General features: G+C 43.5%; 1 protein-coding gene across 1 annotated transcript; it reads left to right on the top strand.

Moving 5' to 3' along the window:
• Positions 1-3,100: 3,100 nt before the first annotated feature.
• RHOH (ras homolog family member H) lies at positions 3,101-4,010 on the top strand. The gene has a single exon (XM_051618367.1). The coding sequence runs from the start codon at positions 3,101-3,103 to the stop codon at positions 3,674-3,676; it is 576 nt and encodes a 191-aa protein (XP_051474327.1). The 3' UTR covers positions 3,677-4,010.
• The last annotated feature ends 13,826 nt before the right edge of the window (positions 4,011-17,836 follow it).

Raw genomic sequence — 17,836 nt, 5'->3', positions numbered from 1 at the left:
TCTATTGTTACAAGTGATGAAAGCATAAGCCGAAGTAGTGTAAAAGAAGATACAGGTTTATGTCTGGGATTCCAGATCCAAAATGGACTTGATAAAGTTATTAAAGTTTAAAAACCAAATATTTTTGGAAAAAAAAATTAAATCTGTCAGCAGCTTAGACTCAACCATCTACGATAAGAAGATTTTATGCAGTCTTTAAATGGGTGTAGCATGCTGGACCATAGTATGTAACATGAGAGAAAGGAACCAAAGTTTTTGCAAGTACTTACACAACTGGTTGTATACTGAGGTGTAGAAGTACGTGGCACTGACCTGTGCTTTAAGGGACATTTTTTCTGTTGATGTTTAACAAGTTTTCCGTTAACTGAGATGAACTTCTGTAATTATTTTAATACAGTAATACTGCTCTTACCTTTGTCAAGGACAGGCTATGTGCATAATTAAAAATATATATTCAGTATGCTCATATGTAGAACCAGCTATATATGGAGGTACATGAAATCCAAATGGCTGTGAACAAAAGCACTATCAGGACCACTGATGGCAATCCGTTCAGAGGACCAGAACATGGACCTTTTTATATACTGCTCATTTTTAATCATCAATGGATTGTGGAACAACATAATTTGCTTTGAAATCAATTTGACACTGTCACGGTGGAATATTTCAGAGTTTGTTATTGTGTGTGTCAACTAGCCGTATTCACTAGTCCTTAATACCTTTTTCAGTCTTTAATAATTTATACACTTTCTTTCAAAATAGCCAACAGAATTGGACCTGGTAACCAATAAGCCAAGTACCAGAACAATCCTTTAATCTATCTTTCTCTGTTCTGGCATTTATGAAATAGCAAAAGTCATTATTTGGACATCCTTATTTTCCCCCACATACAAATACACAGAAAATAAAGAGCCCAAAGGCGTTAGGACTGCTTGCACCAAATAAATGTTTGTTCTGAAGAGGTGACTTGGTACCTGCTAACTTCCTCCTGGGAGCACACAGCTTGGTCTGAATCTCAGGCTACTGGCTTGTGGTGAATTGCAGTGTTTTTAAAATATTCTGCTGACGCAATTTTTAAGTAGAAAACCCTGAATGAAAGATGATGACACATTTAAATAATTGGACTGTGTATCCTGCATATACTTTTCAAATTTTTCATAGAAATATTTTGTAAATATCTTGTTTAATTCCACTGAGAGCTTGTTTGGGGAACAGAGAAGGCAAGCCAGTGGAGTTAGAACTACTGAATCTTTAAAAGCAAATTTCCAACTGCTGTCACCAAAAACTTAAATTCACAGAGCAGCTTGTTTCGCGGCAGCCAGGAATGCCATGAAGCAGCTTTAGCCTCTATCCCAGTTCCTAGAAGCAAGCTGAGATGGTGAGAGCGGCGCTGGCAGAGCAGGAAGTGCCGTCTGTTGCAATGACTCCTCTAGATGCCGGTAACTCAAGTGCGCACAACGACTGACCCGCAGCCTTGTGGCTGCCTCTATAAAACAACATGCTCTGGCCAAGCTGCTGACACATCTTCCTCCTGCCGGCGCATTGGGTGGGAGAGATGCAGATGTGACAGCAGCATGAGCAGAGGTAGGGCACTGCCTCGCTGCAAAATGAAAGCAGGGGAGTTGCCAGTAGCAGTTGTCGGTGCCTGTAAAATGTTCTCTCTAAGCTTGTCTACCCTTTTCTCTTCTTTTCCTTTGCTTTCCCCTTTGTAGAGTAAGCCAGAGCTTTAAGTGTACTACAAGCTTGGGTTAGGAGTGGTGGTGGGAAGTTGGGGTGGTGAAACTGGAGAGTGTTATGGTAACATAGAGTACATCGTTTTGTGGCCATCATTCATTTCTGTGCAAACAGCCTGCAGCTGTGACTTCTTTCTTCATGTATGAAGGAGGCAGAAATGTATTATTTGTGTAACGTACACAGGACATTTTGAAATTATGCAGTGATACTTTTAAAAAATTACTTCTGTTGAGCAGAACTAATTTGCCTTCAGTTTTGCAGTTCATGATTTTCATAGCATCTTTCTTGAGTGTCACCCTGTGTGAGCAGTGAATCTTGCACACAGCTAGTGGGGAAGAGGCAAACACTTTCAAAATAGGAAAATTTGACTGAATGCTGGCAGGAATGCAAAAGCAGTTGCATACTCTGAAGAGGTACTCTCAGATCAGTTTTACAACAGGGTAAATGTCAGGGTGGCTGTATCCCCTTGAAGTGCAATTGTTTGACTGGGGCAAGCACTGGTGGTATGGCTTTCTTTGACTTCTGTTGTTGCTTGTTGAAAGTGATTTGTACTTTTTTGTGTTCTTGCTGTGAATCCTTCTTTGCTTTTGAAAACTGTTAAGGTTCATGCTGCTCAAGATTCACACCTGAAGTCTTTGCAATTCTGTGTTACTGTTCATTATAGGATTGCTTAAATAGTAAAACTGGTTACTGAAGGAATTTTTTTCTCTTGACTACCTCTTGAGAGCATGGATACATTTTCAAGGGAATTTGAACTGTCTGGGTAAGAGGGAGTGAGGATTCTGCCAGTGAAAGTCAGAGGCAGAAAATGTCTCACTAAGTGCAGGTCAGTAGCAGTTCTACCAAAGTTAAATTTATTTTATTAGCTTTTTACACAATGGGAGGGAAAAAAATAGTTGGTGTTAGTGAAGAATGGCAGAGGTGGTAGGACTGTTAGCCCCCGTGGAGCAGCAAGAAGGTTATTTACATGAATGACTGTTGCACACGCAGCCAGCTGGGAGGGAACGGTAAGGTGCGGCATCCTCGATGTGGGGTACTCTCCATAGCTGTCCAAAGACATGTCCAGCTGTAGTTACCTTGATGAAAAATGGTCTGCTCTCTGTGGGTTATAAACATTACATTTTATTTTTGCTCTTCTAGAAACATCATTTGGCTCCCTGAAGAATTAGTTCTGACAGCACCACAGAGCTGTGTGGCAGAAAAGGGGACTTTAGACTCAAGTAACACAATCGAGTCCTGAGAAGTAAAGATATTTGGATGGTTTCTCACCAAATGGAAGTTATCTAGAAAGCCTCCGAGACCACTGCATCTCCCATCCCACTTTTGCTCTGTAGAGACGGTGCTCTTGGTGCTGGACATTAATAAAATGCTGGATTCAATCAAGTGTGTTCTGGTGGGAGACTCCGCAGTGGGGAAGACATCTCTCTTGGTACGTTTCACCTCTGAGACTTTTCCAGATGACTACAGACCCACTGTGTATGAAAACACTGGAGTGGATGTCTTCATGGATGGTGTACAGATTAGCCTAGGTCTTTGGGACACATCCGGCAGCGATGCCTTCAAAGGCATTCGCCCCCTCTCATACCAACAGGCAGATGTGGTATTAATGTGCTACTCAGTGGCAAACCACAATTCCTTTCTGAACCTGAGGAACAAATGGATTGGCGAGATCCGCAGCCATTTGCCCCGCATCCCTGTTTTGGTGGTGGCTACTCAGACTGACCAGCGTGACGTGGGGCCCTACAGTGCCTCCTGCATCAGCTCGATAGACGGGAAGCGGCTCGCCCAGGATGTGCGGGCCAAAGGCTACTTGGAGTGCTCAGCCCTCAGCAACCGGGGGGTGCAGCAGGTCTTTGAGTACGCCGTGCGGACAGCGGTCAATCAAGCCAAAAGGCAGAACAGGCGGAAGCTCTTCTCCATTAACGAGTGCAAGATCTTTTGAGGATTGTCAGCAGTGGTTTTTCCCACCTTCCTTCTTTCTGTCTTTGCACAAAGATGCTGCAGCAGAGAGAATGAGAGGTGAATCAAGGGAGGACTCCTGGCAGGACCACAGTGCCTCAGGTGCCCCTCGTGAGACAGATGTGTGCTTTCTCTCATCTGCTCCACTCAACACACATGGCCACTGTCTTGAAAAACAAAAGGTGCAGGTGCATGCCCTTATTCACAAGCCTGTGTTTGGACTTTGCTGGCCTGGACTGGAGCAGGCCTAGCCTGGAGATGTGCACATAATAGCTGTGCTGATTTTGTTGTTGTTTCTGTGTTATTCCTCACTAGTTGGTTTGTCTGCATTTATTTAATTACAAACTTCTGCCTGTATCAACCCTTACCTCTTGACGTGTCTGTCCATTTGGAGTATTTTTTACTATAAGAACTCGGTGTATAAAATTTGACCACTGTGGATTCTATTTAAAAGACTCTTGAATATATTGTTGTAAAATCCTGACTGTTTTTGCATTTTGGAGGTTTTTCCTTTAGCTAAACACAGAAGCCAGTTGTCCTATGCATATCATGAATGGCCTGCAGGCAAAGCCTAGCACTTCTTAGATATGCCTGAGACACTGTGTAACAGTCATCAAATCCAGTACGTCCAGTGTAAGACTGATCAAAGCTCTGTGACATTTGACAGCTGTCCTGTGGCTCTGTGAGACTGATTTTGTTATCTTAGTCTTGTTCCTCAGCAATGTGTTCAAAGATGGAATGAACCAGGAGGAAGCCAACCTGATTCTTCCTAGACCTCACCTGGTTACAAGCCCAGATGGGCTGACTTGCAGTCAGGGCTGGTTTGGACATATGGTTGGGATGGCAGAGATGAATCTGTGCTATCAGCACCTCTGTTGTCCCTGCTGTAATTCTGGAGGCAAAACATTTCAGGCTCCAGGAATGAAAGGTGGTTTGTCATGAGCACTAAATTTTTCACAATTTTTTTGTACATATCTTTTTGAAATAGTGGTTTTGGTGAGACCAGTCACCTATTCTGGTAAAAAATTAAGTACATGGCAATGTTGAATGTGCGTATATGGAATGGCTAAATGATTTTTTTTTTTTTTTTAGTTTGCATACTAAATATATCTGGCTGTACTGTATCAAGGTAAGACTGAAAGAGGTTTTGCATCCTAGGGAGCTGGGCAAGTCTAAGAGTCAAATCCTGACATACCCGATCAGACCAAGTTGTCCTCCTGCACAGAAAGCCAAGCTAAGGGGGTAGAAACTTCAGGTGTGTAAGAGAATTCTGTGAGAAGATGGAGTGGGGTTAACACACAATGCAGTACATTCTTCATGACTTGTGGTGTTCCCCTCCTCCTCAGGTTTTCTGTCCCCTCTGTCCCACACCATCTCTCACATCTTGCACATCTGTCTCACCCCAAGGTTTCTGCAGCCCATAGAGGAAATTCCCTGGGGGATTTCTTAGTGCAGCAAGATTATTTTTTCTCCCTTTCTCTGTTCTTCAGCTAGTTCAGAACTGACCTTTGAGGGACCTACAGCATGGTGCCATAAAGATGGCACGTAGCACAGTAGGATGGTTCTGTCTCCACATGGATCCTGAGAGAATGACGTGTGTCTGTCTTGATTGAGCCCCAACTCATGTGTTTCAACAGGAATGAATGCGGTGGTTTGTCTGATCCAAATCCAAAGTGGGACTTCAAGAGTTACCCTAAAAGCAATAAGCTGCCGCTCAGATCTTACCTATTTATACTTTGTCCCTGATAAACTGGTTGGGTATTCTTGTCCATACCCTGTTTCTCTATACTCTGAGCTTCTCTTTAAAAATAAATTCCAAATTAAATTGTTCCCCTCCTATGAATCCCAGAGATAGAGATAATCTCACCTGCAAATGTAGGTGAGCAAGTATTTGCATTGCAGGCACCTTGAATAGCTGTGGTGTATGGGACACTTGATGATGTGATTGACCCTCCAGCTCCCAGGCTGGTGAATATTTAGCACTTATCAACCTGATCTAAAGGGAAGCTTCTGGTCACAAAAACATACTAGTCTCATGTGAGGTTTTCACATCAGCTTTAAATCTTTACATGCTTCTGCACCCAAGCAGACAAGACGAGGGTGCCCATCTTTCCTATACTCTTCTCTTTCCTACTTCTTTTTCTCTTCAAATGTTGATTGCAAATCCATTGCCCCCTGAAACACTAAAACTGACATGTTTGTAAAAGAACCTGAACAGCGTGATACTTCTGCAGAGTTACGCAAGTGGCTAGGTATTTGCAGTCCTCAGTTAAAAGCATTTTGGCTTTTGGAAGAAATAGGTTTCTACATCTCAGCTCTCTCAGTGCCACTTCACTGAGAGTTTTGGTTTTTGTAACCCTAATTTAAAAGTAGCCATTGTTACTGTGTGAACATTAAAGATCACATCCAAGTTATCATGCTGTGAATCTTGAAATCTGTTACAATGGTGAACATTTTTACTACTGTCCCCACTCCACTAACAGATTGAATACCTGTTTTGAAGTTTTTTGAGACATACTTTTGAACACGTTCTGTTCGATGTCATCTTTTTCTCTGTGGGTTAAGCTTTATGTACAACAGTTCATGCTGCTGTTTTTATGTGTTGAAGTGCAGCAATAGCTAGGCCAGGATGATATGTTGTGGCATCCTCTGTGGGATGCCAGATTCAGAGACCAGAAGGCACCAGAGAGTTGTTGTATCAGACAAAGCCAGATGAAGACATGCCCCAGAATCACACCATAACTGAAAATCCCATCACGTCCATATTTGCTTCACAGGGCTTCTTACACTGTATCACAAACTGAAGAATTCAAGGTTTGCTTGCAATTCAGTGAAACAAAGTGGATGGGCTTCCCTGAGACCTCTGAGCTGACCATACAGGATGCACAGGGCATTTATGGGAGACTTGATGTATTTTTGATTGTGCATCCTACAACCAGTGCAAAGTGTGAAGCCACCAAAAGCTGGCTGATTTTTAAAATCAAATTGGAGAGAGGATAAAGTATCAGGGGAATTTTGGTTTGGTGCTATGTGAAAAAACAAACAAACCCACCCAAAAAGCAACAAACAAAAGGCTGGTTATTCACAGCCTGGTTTTTTCAGACTCTCAAAGCTAAAAGGCACTTTTTACTGGCAATGAAGTGTGAAGCACATTATCGTAGTGTCTAATTATGCAGCTTTTCCTGAGCTATAGAACTGATGTGCTCCAAAATTGTGGCAACTCAAATACAGTGAGTGAAATCTGGACAGAGAAGAACTGAGCAGAAGATCTGGCCAAATGGCTTATTGGGATGGGGTCTGTATAACTGCAGTCCCACTGCACGTGGTGGGAATGGCAAGGAACAGGAACATGAGAAAACCTACTAGGGTGGTTTTGCTAGTGTTACTTGGGCACCAGGGTCCCTGGGTACAGCTCGGTGGTAAAAATCTCTCTCTAGTATTCAAAATACATTCAAATGACAGCTGGGCAGACATGCTAAGTTTCAACTTCTTTGGTCTGAGAAAATGGAGGCTGGGGGAGAACGAAACAATGTGCACCTCAATCAAGCCAAGCTGTTCAGCTAGGGGAAGAGACCTTGCCCAGATGTTCCTTTTCAACCTTCTCAAACTGATCCTTTCATTTTGTTACTCCATTGCTCATTTTACTTTCATTTCCTATTAAATTAGGTTAAACTCTTTTTTTTTTATTATTTATTTTTTTAAGATAAAATGCTTGAAACTTAAAGCATTGTTATTTTTGTCAGCATCTGACTTCTCATTTTGACAGAAAACATCATTTTGGGTCACTAACTGTTTTACTGAATTTTGCAAGTCAGATAACATGTTAAATAGATACACAGTCTGTGAAATCAGAAACTATTATTTTTGTGGTGAGTATATGTTACATTATTTTAAATACCAATTTCCCAGCCTTTTTATACTTACTTGGTCTGTAGTATACAATATAAATATTTTCTAAGAATAAATAATAAAAATATGTTTTGGATCTTCCCACCAGTTTTTCATATGGGAAGTTATTAAAACTTGTTAGATATAATTGATAGTCTTTTGCCTGATATTTGCAATTAACAGTTTGCAAATATTTGTGTAATTTTGGGGGGCACTGTGTCATTGCTAAGGTGTCCAAACACATAATAGCTAGTACTTGTACTGATAAAGAAAATGCATTTAAAGCAGTTTTTTTTATACATGGCACCACAATGAAATAAATCACCACAGGGATCAGACACAAAGAAAAAAGAAATGTCAGCACTCTCACATCTCAGCCTTTCCTGTGTTACTATTACATTTGAGTGAGAACAGCCATTAAAATAATTTCAAATAAATGGGGTAATTCATGTCTTTTAGCACCTTCTCCTAATGCCTCTGCCACACAGCGCTCAGGTTAAGATTCAAAGAATAAAAAGCTTCATTTCAGAACATGGTAACTAACTTGTCTGCTCATGCTTTTGTGAGCAAATTAACTACCTTGACTTAATGAAAAGTCATTTCAGCCTTTGAAAAAAGCCAGATACGAGCACAACCGGGTTAGCCAAACTCCCTTGTTAGAAAAAATAGTAATGAACTATTGTCTCTGGACGTGAGGAAACATATTTTATGTCTCAGAGATCTTCTTCACATCTATAAGTACAAAAAGTCTGGACCAGTTATCACTGTGTGCCTGTCCTAGCTGACCTGCACACCCTTCAGGTGGTGCTCTGAGCTGCTGCAAAAAAATCTCAGGGAGAAAACCCCACCTAGATGTTTATATTGCTGTAAATGCTCAACCATAGCTCTGGTGGCCTTTCCCCTGCCCTGGGCCTCTCACTCCATCGCCAGCAGACACATGGCAGGTGCTGTGTGCCAGCGTGGCTCGGGAGGCAGGAGAGCCTTGTCCCCAGGCAGCCCGGAGGAGAGTGATTCTCAGCACGACAGAAGCAATGGGCCTCAGGGCTCTCCCTTCCCAGGCACCACAAGCACTTGCCCTGCTCTGCAGGCAGAGCTGGCTCTGCCTCAGTCAGACCTCTGTCACTCACAGGTGCTTTGCATAACAGATTTATTTTGCATGCCATTTCTAAAATCCGTGTTTCTCTCAGCCACTACCCAGGCCTGGTTTCTGCAGGTGCTGCTGTGCTGGTAGCACAGCCCGAGGGTGGGCTTTGCCGGGCTCCAGCTACTGCATTTTGGGGAGGATCTCCAAGCACTGAGCCAGACCTGTGGCACGTCCCTTCTGCGGAGTGCAGGGAGCCTGCCTGCAGCCTTGTGGGGATCAGCTGCAAGAGGCCTGAAGTAGCTATCAGCAAACGAAAGAACAGCTGTTGCTGCTCTTCTGGTTATGAAAAGTGAATGAGCAACCTGCCTATCTCCGGTCTTTCACACCCACCCTACACAGGGCTGGTGGGGGGATTTCTGTCATTGCTCCTCTCACCTCGGGCAGCCCTCAGCATGATTCACACACGGGTGGAGTAGGAGGGCACAGGCCCGTGTATGGTGGTGGTTGTTTCTGTCTCTGGAAAAGAGGAAGGAAACGACCACAAATGCCTCTGCACACTGTGAAGCACTCGCCTGCGTCCGCAGCGTTTCCAAGAAGCCTCCAGCAAGCCCCGGCTGCCACAGGCAGCCCAGCAGCTCCTGGCTCTGCCTCGGAGGACGAGAGCCCACCCGGTCTGTCATGCCGAGACCCAGGTGTCTCCCCCTGTTCCCTGGGCTGCCTTCCCTAAAGGCTCCATTGCTGTTCAGGTACCACAAAAAGGTGAGATTTTCAAAAGAGCAAATGTTTTTAAAATGATGATCCCTTGGAAATGCTAACTGCTCCAGGCATGGATGAGTGCACTCGCTAGCCACGGGCAGGGCCACGGCAGCCAGAGGTGGGTGGCCAGCCCCAGTATGGGAGGGCAGAGACCCAAGACCTCAACTTGGTACATGAATTAATTACAAAGAAGCAACTGGAGGGAGACATCTGTGTCTTACATGCCAAATCTCTGGTAACACATAAGCAACTGCTAATTTTTCTCTTTCTCAGAAAACTCTGTTCTGTTTGTTCTTTTTATACATAAAATACTAAACACTTTGTGGCTATTACCTAGCATTGATCTGCCGCTGTGACACCAGATGTACTGCTTAAAAGCCAGTGTCAGTGCCATTGTGCTGTGAACACTGCAGTGCTCAACACAGCATGCACCCAAGTAAGGTTTACAGGTCACAGGATTTCAGAAAAGACTGGTTTAAAGTTTCTAATGGATCTCAGACATGGAGAATATATACATGTATTTTAATTTATAATGTAGTATGTGCAATTCATGCTAGTATTTCATCCATCATAGAGTTATTGATCAACTATACCAAAGCTGCAGCTTTGCCTTATGATTAGGGCATTGACCTAGACAATGAATGCTGCTGTTTAATCCCTCTCCCGTCATTTAAAGCTTGGCCAGAGCCAGGTCAGGTCAGTGGGGAGCTTTTAAATTAAACCAAGCTGTAGGTCTGTGTAAGTCTGCACAAGTTAACTTTTAGCTACATGACTCCAAACTGACTGTGGGTGCAACTGACCCGAACCCAGGATTATGTCCAGGATCAGCCTGACCTGAATGGATTCACCTTGCCTGAGCCTGCTCTCCATGGCTGGCTGGTGAATGGCCCTGTGCATGAAATGGCAAGATGGCTCTGACCTTTTTGTAAAGCACTTTCAGATCAGTCATGAAAGGTCTTAGTGCTGGTGGGTACTTCTGACTTCACCAAGTCCTAGACCCCCTTCCTAGAAGTGTTCCTGCTGATGGGTCTGAAGGGATTTGTAACACCACTTTACAAGATTAGGGCTCTCCAGCATTTCAATTAACTGCAGGCTTAGGGAATAGGTAAGCACAAGGGACAGAAAGAGAAAGGACAATATATAACAGTGTATTAATTACTATTTTAACAGATCTTAATCACAACTATCAAATAACACCCTTTTTAATTGTACAGAACATGGGTATGGGCTGAGCTAACATCTGACACATCAGGGACATGTTTAAAAATCAGATTCTCCCTGATGGAGATACTAAAGCAGAAGGGAGGTCCCTTTGTACTAAAGCCTACCAGATCTGGTCCAGATCTGTTTAAACTCACCAAAGAGGCAGGAGATATAGAAAATACAGCTGTCACATGCCTCATCAGACCAGCTGAAAGAAAGAATCCATGGTATTTGAAAATGCAGTCAAATTTCTGCTTCCCTATGAGGAACTGAGCTTGGCCAAGGAGCCAGCCTGTAGGAGCATGCCTCTCACCAAATGTGTGGGGAGCAAAACTCCCCTTTGAATTCCTCTGCATCCATCTTCTGAAGGTTGTTTAGGGCAAGACCTAATGGAAATGTCACCTTCTGATGTGGTGACCATGTGTGGGAAATGGTTCTTCTTTCCCACATCAGTCTCACGACATCACATTATTAGGTTTGAACCCATTACCAGTGCAGTAAAGGAACTGGCAGCTGCCAGATGCCAAAACAGCAATGTATCTCTCTTCTTGCTGCTCGTCTGGACAGTTCAGCACAGCAGATCCTGTGGGTTTTTTTAGTTCAGACGCCTCAAATGTTATCTTCCCACATGTGCAGTACAACCCTTGCAAAACCGTTTTCTTTTCACAGGCTGAATGCAAAAATGTGACAGGTCATTGAGAAGCAGATCTGCATCTTGTGCCTCTTCCCAATAGGGTCCCAGGTCAATGATAAAGTTCTCTCTGGATGTAGCAAATGTTGGTCAAGCTACAAAACCACTTGAATGACTGTGACAGAGATGCTGCTTAGACAGAGTAAGGCAAATTCCCTCAGACAAATACAAACCAAACGTTTCTACGGTGCAAAGAGCACTGGAGTCACAGAATGAAAAATACTGGCAAGCCAAGGGATGGAGATGATGCAGTCTGCAAGAACTGGCACCAGCTGGATTTTGTGATCACAGCTCCATGCTTTTTGTGAGTGAGTGTGAACACTGCCAGGGGTGCGATGTGAATTCAGTCACGTACCTGTGCCAGTTGCCGGTTACGTTCAGTCTGAGTCAATCATGGAAAGATCCAACAATGCATGTATTAACGGCCACAAAATTAAACCCACGGTAAATTATACAAATAGGAATAGTCACTTTGCTTGCTTTCTTTCTCTGAAGTGTCCAGGAGTTTGTTTAGCAAACTATTTTTACAGGACCACAAACCTGCCCCAAGTTTCAAAGTGATGGAGTGCTGACACTTACTGCAAGAAATAATCTATGGATTTGAGGTATGTATAATTTATTTAAGGGTAACTAATTTCAAACGTAAAATATAGTTTACTGGGGTGGTCTGCACACCTGCAGATGGGAATATCTGAAGAGCAGTTTAGGTTCAGAGCTGAGATAGACCACTTGATCAAAAAGGAGTGAAGAGCTGTAACAGCAGCTGTGGTGGAGGCTCTAACAATGAGAGGAACATAAGGAAGTGGTTTGCTCTCAAGAAGGTCTTGAAAGAAGGTAGGAGGGGTAAGGAGGAGAGAGAGGTGGGCTGCTGAACAGTAGGAGCTAAAGCATAGCAAAAGGAAGTAGCTGAGGCTATTAAAAGTAAAAAAGGTTACTAAGAACTGAAGAAATCAGAGAAGAAACAATGTGGCTGAAGGAAGCTTTCCCTCAGCTCCCCAGTCGTGTCTTCAAAAGCTGTTCATTCATTGTGGTTTGCAGCACAGGGGGGTATTTGGGCAATTTACTCTGATTCTTCTGCTGGCATAAAAGCAACAAATGTGACATCCCAAACTAGGAGTACATTGGTCAATGGGCAGCAAGAGGAATGACCTGCCTTACCTGGTCAAACCAAATGGTTCTCTTGCAAGGCAAACCTCTGCCAGGCAGGAAAGCACAGAAGGGCAGCTCAGGGCACCCCCAACCCAGTGCTCTCATTCAGAGTTAAATGTAAAGTCTAACTTGCTGCTGTAAAGAAGAAAATCTGCTTTGTATCTGCCCTGCAGCAGGCTGTGACACCCATATATGGCCTCACAATTGCCTCCCCAGCACCTGCTCCTCTCTCAAACCCTGCCCAGAGCTCAGGGTGTGCGTCCCCAGATAAGGGGTCTGTGGCACAGGGGACAGGGAGGCTGCCCCTCAACCACTGTGGCTGTGCCTGGAGCTTGGACCTGTGCCCACAGAAAGCAGTCTGAGATCAGGAGTGAGTAGGGTGGTGATTTTGGAGCTGCTGGGGAGGGACTGTAGAAAGGGGACAGAGCATCTGTGAATGCCCTGAGGTGCAGGGAGACACCAGATCTGTGACACTCAGTGACACCAAGTGGTAGTAGCAGTCAGGGTGCAATAGTGGTTGTGGCACTGAAACTTAGGGTTATTTTTCTCCATGCTTGGTGCCTGTGGATGTATGACAAACATCATGAAACTGGTAGGGAAACCCAAGGCTTGGTGACCGTGGGTTGCTAAAGCAAAGGTTCCTAAGATATGGCCTCACAAGTTTTACATCTGACTTAGGAGCTATTCACTCTGCTGGGACTCAAGCTGTGAGACTTATCCTGCCCGGGTTTGCTGCAGACCACAGGGAGCTGCCTGCCAAGCATCCAGAGGTTTGAACAATCTCATTTGCTGGTTGAGTGACTGGGGTAAAAAAAATCACCTTGTGCTTAAGATGAAGTGACACAGAAAACCTTCAGAGCACATGCTGTGGGACCAGCACTCTGCTGCAAAGTCCTGCAGATGCTTGAGAGACCAGGTGGCTTGTGATGATGCATGGCTCTCTTGGGATATGAGCAGTACATATTGCTGGGTTTTGGCAGGGTTTACTTTTGGAACAACATAACTGCTCTGAATTTAGCTTAAAGCAGAGCTGCTGGCCCAACAGCTGGTGTTTCAAAGCATTTCAGATCCATGTCCCCACCTGCATGGCACTGCAGAAGAACTGTGAGGAAAGAAACATCCACAGAATTGAACAGAGACAAAAGTTTAGTAATGTGCCCTTGTGGCCAAGAAGGCCAGTGGTATCCTGGGGTGCATTAAGAAGAGTGTGTCCAGCAGGTTGACGGAGATTCTCCTCCTCTTCTGCTCTGGCCTAGAGAGACCATATCTCGAGTATTGTGTCCAGTTCTGAGCTCCCCAGTTCAAGAGGGACAGGAACTTACTTGAGAGAGTCCAACAGAGGTTACGAGGAGGATTAAGGGACTGGAACACTTGTCTTATGAGGAAAGGCTGAGAGACCTGGGGCTGTTTAGTCTAGAGAAGAGAAGACTGAGAGGGTATCTTATTAATATATATAAATATCTGAAGGGTGGGTGTGAAGAAGGAGGGTCCAATCTCTTTTCAGTTGTGCCCTGTGGTATGATAAGGGGCAATGGATGCAAACTAGAACATAGAAAGTTCCACCTCAACAGGAGCAAAAACTTCTTTACTGTAAGGGTTATGGAGCTGCCTAGAGAACTTGTGGAGTGTCCTTCTCTGGAGACTTTCAAGACCCATCTGGATGTGTTTCTGTGTGACCTGCCCTAAATTCTATGGTGGTCCTGCTCTGATAGGGGGGTTGCACTCAATGATCTCCAGAGGTCTCTTCCAACCTCTACCATTCTCTGACACTATGTGATTCTATAATCAGCAGTGGTAGGTAACAGAGTCATGGGCTGTATTCTTCTCTCCTCACTTTGCAAGAGCATGCTCACAGGCTCCACAAGCACCAGCTGTTTGCAGATGTGCAATGGTGTGGGCATAAGAACTGAGTACTTCTGAGGTTTTCTTCCTCCATTGAATTTAATTGGAATTTGCCAATGCATTAACAAGTTGTTGGAGAGGAGAGAGACAAGCAGACAGCAGTCACATAATCCTTGTTTTCTTAGGAATTAAGGCAACTAGAGTGATCATCTCATTCCTGCTGTTAGTCTGATCCCTAGGGAAAAATCTTTCTAAGCAAACAGCATATTCAGCTACATAATGCATATGATTGAGATGCTGCTGTTGAAACTGTGGGCAGATATATAGATATATAGATATATAGATATATATATATATATATATATATAAAAATAAAGTTTTCTACTTGCATTTAAACCTTTTTTATATAACAACACCATTGAGAGGGGTGGAGGCACTTGTCACAGCTATTGTTCATCTATCTGAAGTTAATTGCACTTTAAAGGTGTTTTTTCCCCATCTGTCACACTAGAGGCAGAACTAGAAACTGCCAGGAATGACTTTATGCAACAAAGTGGTATAAAGGTACACTCATCTGTATTCCCTGTAGAATCAAATAAAAATCAGATTAATTAGAGACAAAGGTAAGCTTAGAGGCATAAATGTTTGACGTTCAACTTCTGAATCAAGATCAACAAATGCTTATGCTATTCTGTAGATTTGAGGCATTTAATGTCATAGCAGCCACTTCAGAGATTTCCTGCTGGACAGGGTATAAACTCAGCTGTGACAAGTTGACGTCAGACTTAGCATTTCTTGAGACAGAGATGGACACTGATGGGGTGTGAGGAATGTGCAATGTGAATATACTCTCCCTTTTTATCCATCCTTGCTCATAAAATGGTCCCTGCAAACTTTGCAGCTGTAATGAAATCCAGAGGGGAATCCACAGTTCATTTTGGCACTGGTTTAACAGTGAAACTTGTCTGTTCTTGGATTTTTAGCCATTAGGCTTTCTGCCAAAGTGGATGTGTGATAAATCTGACAATTTAAATGGAGTGTTGTTCATCAAATACACATTAAGGTTAAGACCTTAACATCTTTCACTACATGGTGAAGAGTGTTTGGGTGATCACTCCCATGAACACAGCCCTCTCTCCCGAAGGGAATGGAAATTATTAAACTTAGTGCAGGTTTTGCAAGCTGCAGCACGGAAAGAGAGAGGCTCTGACTCATCTACTCTGCAAACAACCGCATGAGACTGCAGTTTCACTTTTTGATGTGGTCTCACTACAGAAGTGTATGCCAGCTGAATTATCATGATGAAATACTATTCCTTCCACCTGGCTAAGCACTGTAATTTTACTGGGGGAGGAGAGCTGAAGCTGCTACAGTGGGCACTGTACCCAAAGTTCATGCAATAATTATTCAGTCCCTACTGCCTTCAGGGAGGAGCTGAGCTCTCCCACCTGCTGTCTTTTTCCTCTTCATGAAGAAGACAAAGATGATGCATGCAAAAAAGGAATAAGTCTTGTCCTCTGACATCCACACATGAGTAACTGCTCAAGAAGACTCCAGTGAAAAAGTTTCTGCTGTTTATGTTCCAGACAATGTTTGTTATATACAATGTTTGGTGAGATTAGGACACGCCCCGGTGTTTTATCAGAAAGATGTAATGAGAGAAGAGGGACGAGCTCTCAGATATACAGTCTCTCTGTCAATATCAAACTCCCCTCTCCCTTACTGGGGCATCACTGCACTGCAGCTATGGTTCGGGGGTGCTTTTAATTATAAAGTGTGTTCAGTATGAAGTTATAATTTATATTAACTTTGGCATCTTCATTAGCTATACCAAGAACCAACTAATGACAGTCACTAGGCTCTGGTGATTGAAACCTCCCCTGTTCTGTGGTCTCCAATCCCATTGTGAGGGTGTGCTGCATTATCTCCCTTTAACATTCACTAGTCCTTAAGTAAAACTTCCTGGAGTATTCCTTGGACAGGGATTTCAGGACAAAAAAAGTATTTCACTAAAGAGTTTGTAATTGCATTCCCAGCATTTCTTACAACCCCTTCACATGTAAATGCCATTGGAAAGCTGGTCAGATGCCATTGGGCTCGATGTGACAAAAAATTGGCTGTTTCACATAAATTAAAGTGACCAGGAAATTTTCTGCTCAGCCTGATCAACTGCAATTGTACAGCTCCAAGTCTGAAGTTAAGACAAGAGCTCTTGGCCATGTAATCTCGCTCTTTTTCTGAACTGTAAATGCTAGTTGCTTCCTATAATGAGAAGAAACACCATCATGTAAATAAAACCACTAGATAACTATGTGAAAGTCTGCGACCTGCACTAACAAGTGTTTGGCTACTGGGTCCTATTATCTCCCACTTAACAGGGAGATAACAAGTCCTGTTCAGTGGGACCTTGACCATGCTCCCAATTAAAAGGAGTTAAGGTCTTCCTATTTTATACCACAGAACACAGATGTGACAGCCCAAAATAGGTAAAGATAATTTGGTTAATGGACATGTGCTTTATCTCTGCCGGGGAGCTAATTGCCTGAAATGAGGAGTACCACTTGTTGTCTAGATTAGGCCAGAAGTAAGGCAAAGCTTACTGTGCAGTAAACTGCTTTGTTAAAATACCTCTGGATAAATGTTCTTGCTCTGTGATTAAGTGTGAAATCATTTACACCTCTTTACCTTGTGTTTTACTGAGTAGGACTGTATACTTATGGGTAGTTACCACAGAATAAATGACATGCTGTAAATTCACAGAGTCAGTTAATTTATTCATGTGCCCATGCTCTTAGACAGAGGAACACCCTGTTTCTGGATGGTGGGTGAGGAGATGTGTGAGGAAGATATACTGTCAAAACAAAGCTGCTTTTGTGTGTATGTAGTAAGAAAATCAAGTGGCTGAGAAAACTTAGGGCCACAAACTGCATGCCTGCAGGCTTACCCGTGGTCCTGGCCATCTCAGGCCATTCAAAGGCAGCACACCAGGTCTGCCCTGGAGAACAACGAGGGGAAGGAACCACTGGCAGAAACAGGAGCTGGAGTGTTAAAGATGCTAACCAATTAAAATTTGTAAACACCCAAACCCCTTCTTCAGAGTTTTATAGCTCAAAAAAAAACCCCAACAAAAAACAACAAACAAACAAAACAAGTAAAAATATTAGTGTTTGCTTCTGCAGAACCAGGTGGGGAACATTTGTGGAAGAAGAAAAAAGGCTGAATTTGTTTCAATGTGTATTGTATGGTTGGAGTTGTAGAGATAGGGGCATCCCCCCACATAATTGGCCCAGGAAACCTTTATTTGCCTCCTGCACTCACCTTGGGCTTGGCTGTGCTCTGCCCATGGAAGTATTACCACATACTCCATCACTGGATTTTTCAGGTTATTTTGCTGCTTAACTTTTCCTTCAGAGGTCTTTATTTTCCTCTGTCTCTCAGTGGACTGGAGGAGGGTAGCCACACTCCCATGCAGGTAAAGCATGAGCAAACCCAGCCATGGGGATGTGCACAGGGTGCCGAGGAAGGCTGGG

The sequence above is a fragment of the Apus apus genome, chromosome 4 (assembly GCF_020740795.1).
Source record: "Apus apus isolate bApuApu2 chromosome 4, bApuApu2.pri.cur, whole genome shotgun sequence".
NCBI lineage: Eukaryota > Metazoa > Chordata > Aves > Apodiformes > Apodidae > Apus > Apus apus.
This window is presented reverse-complemented; position numbering and strand designations above follow the sequence as displayed.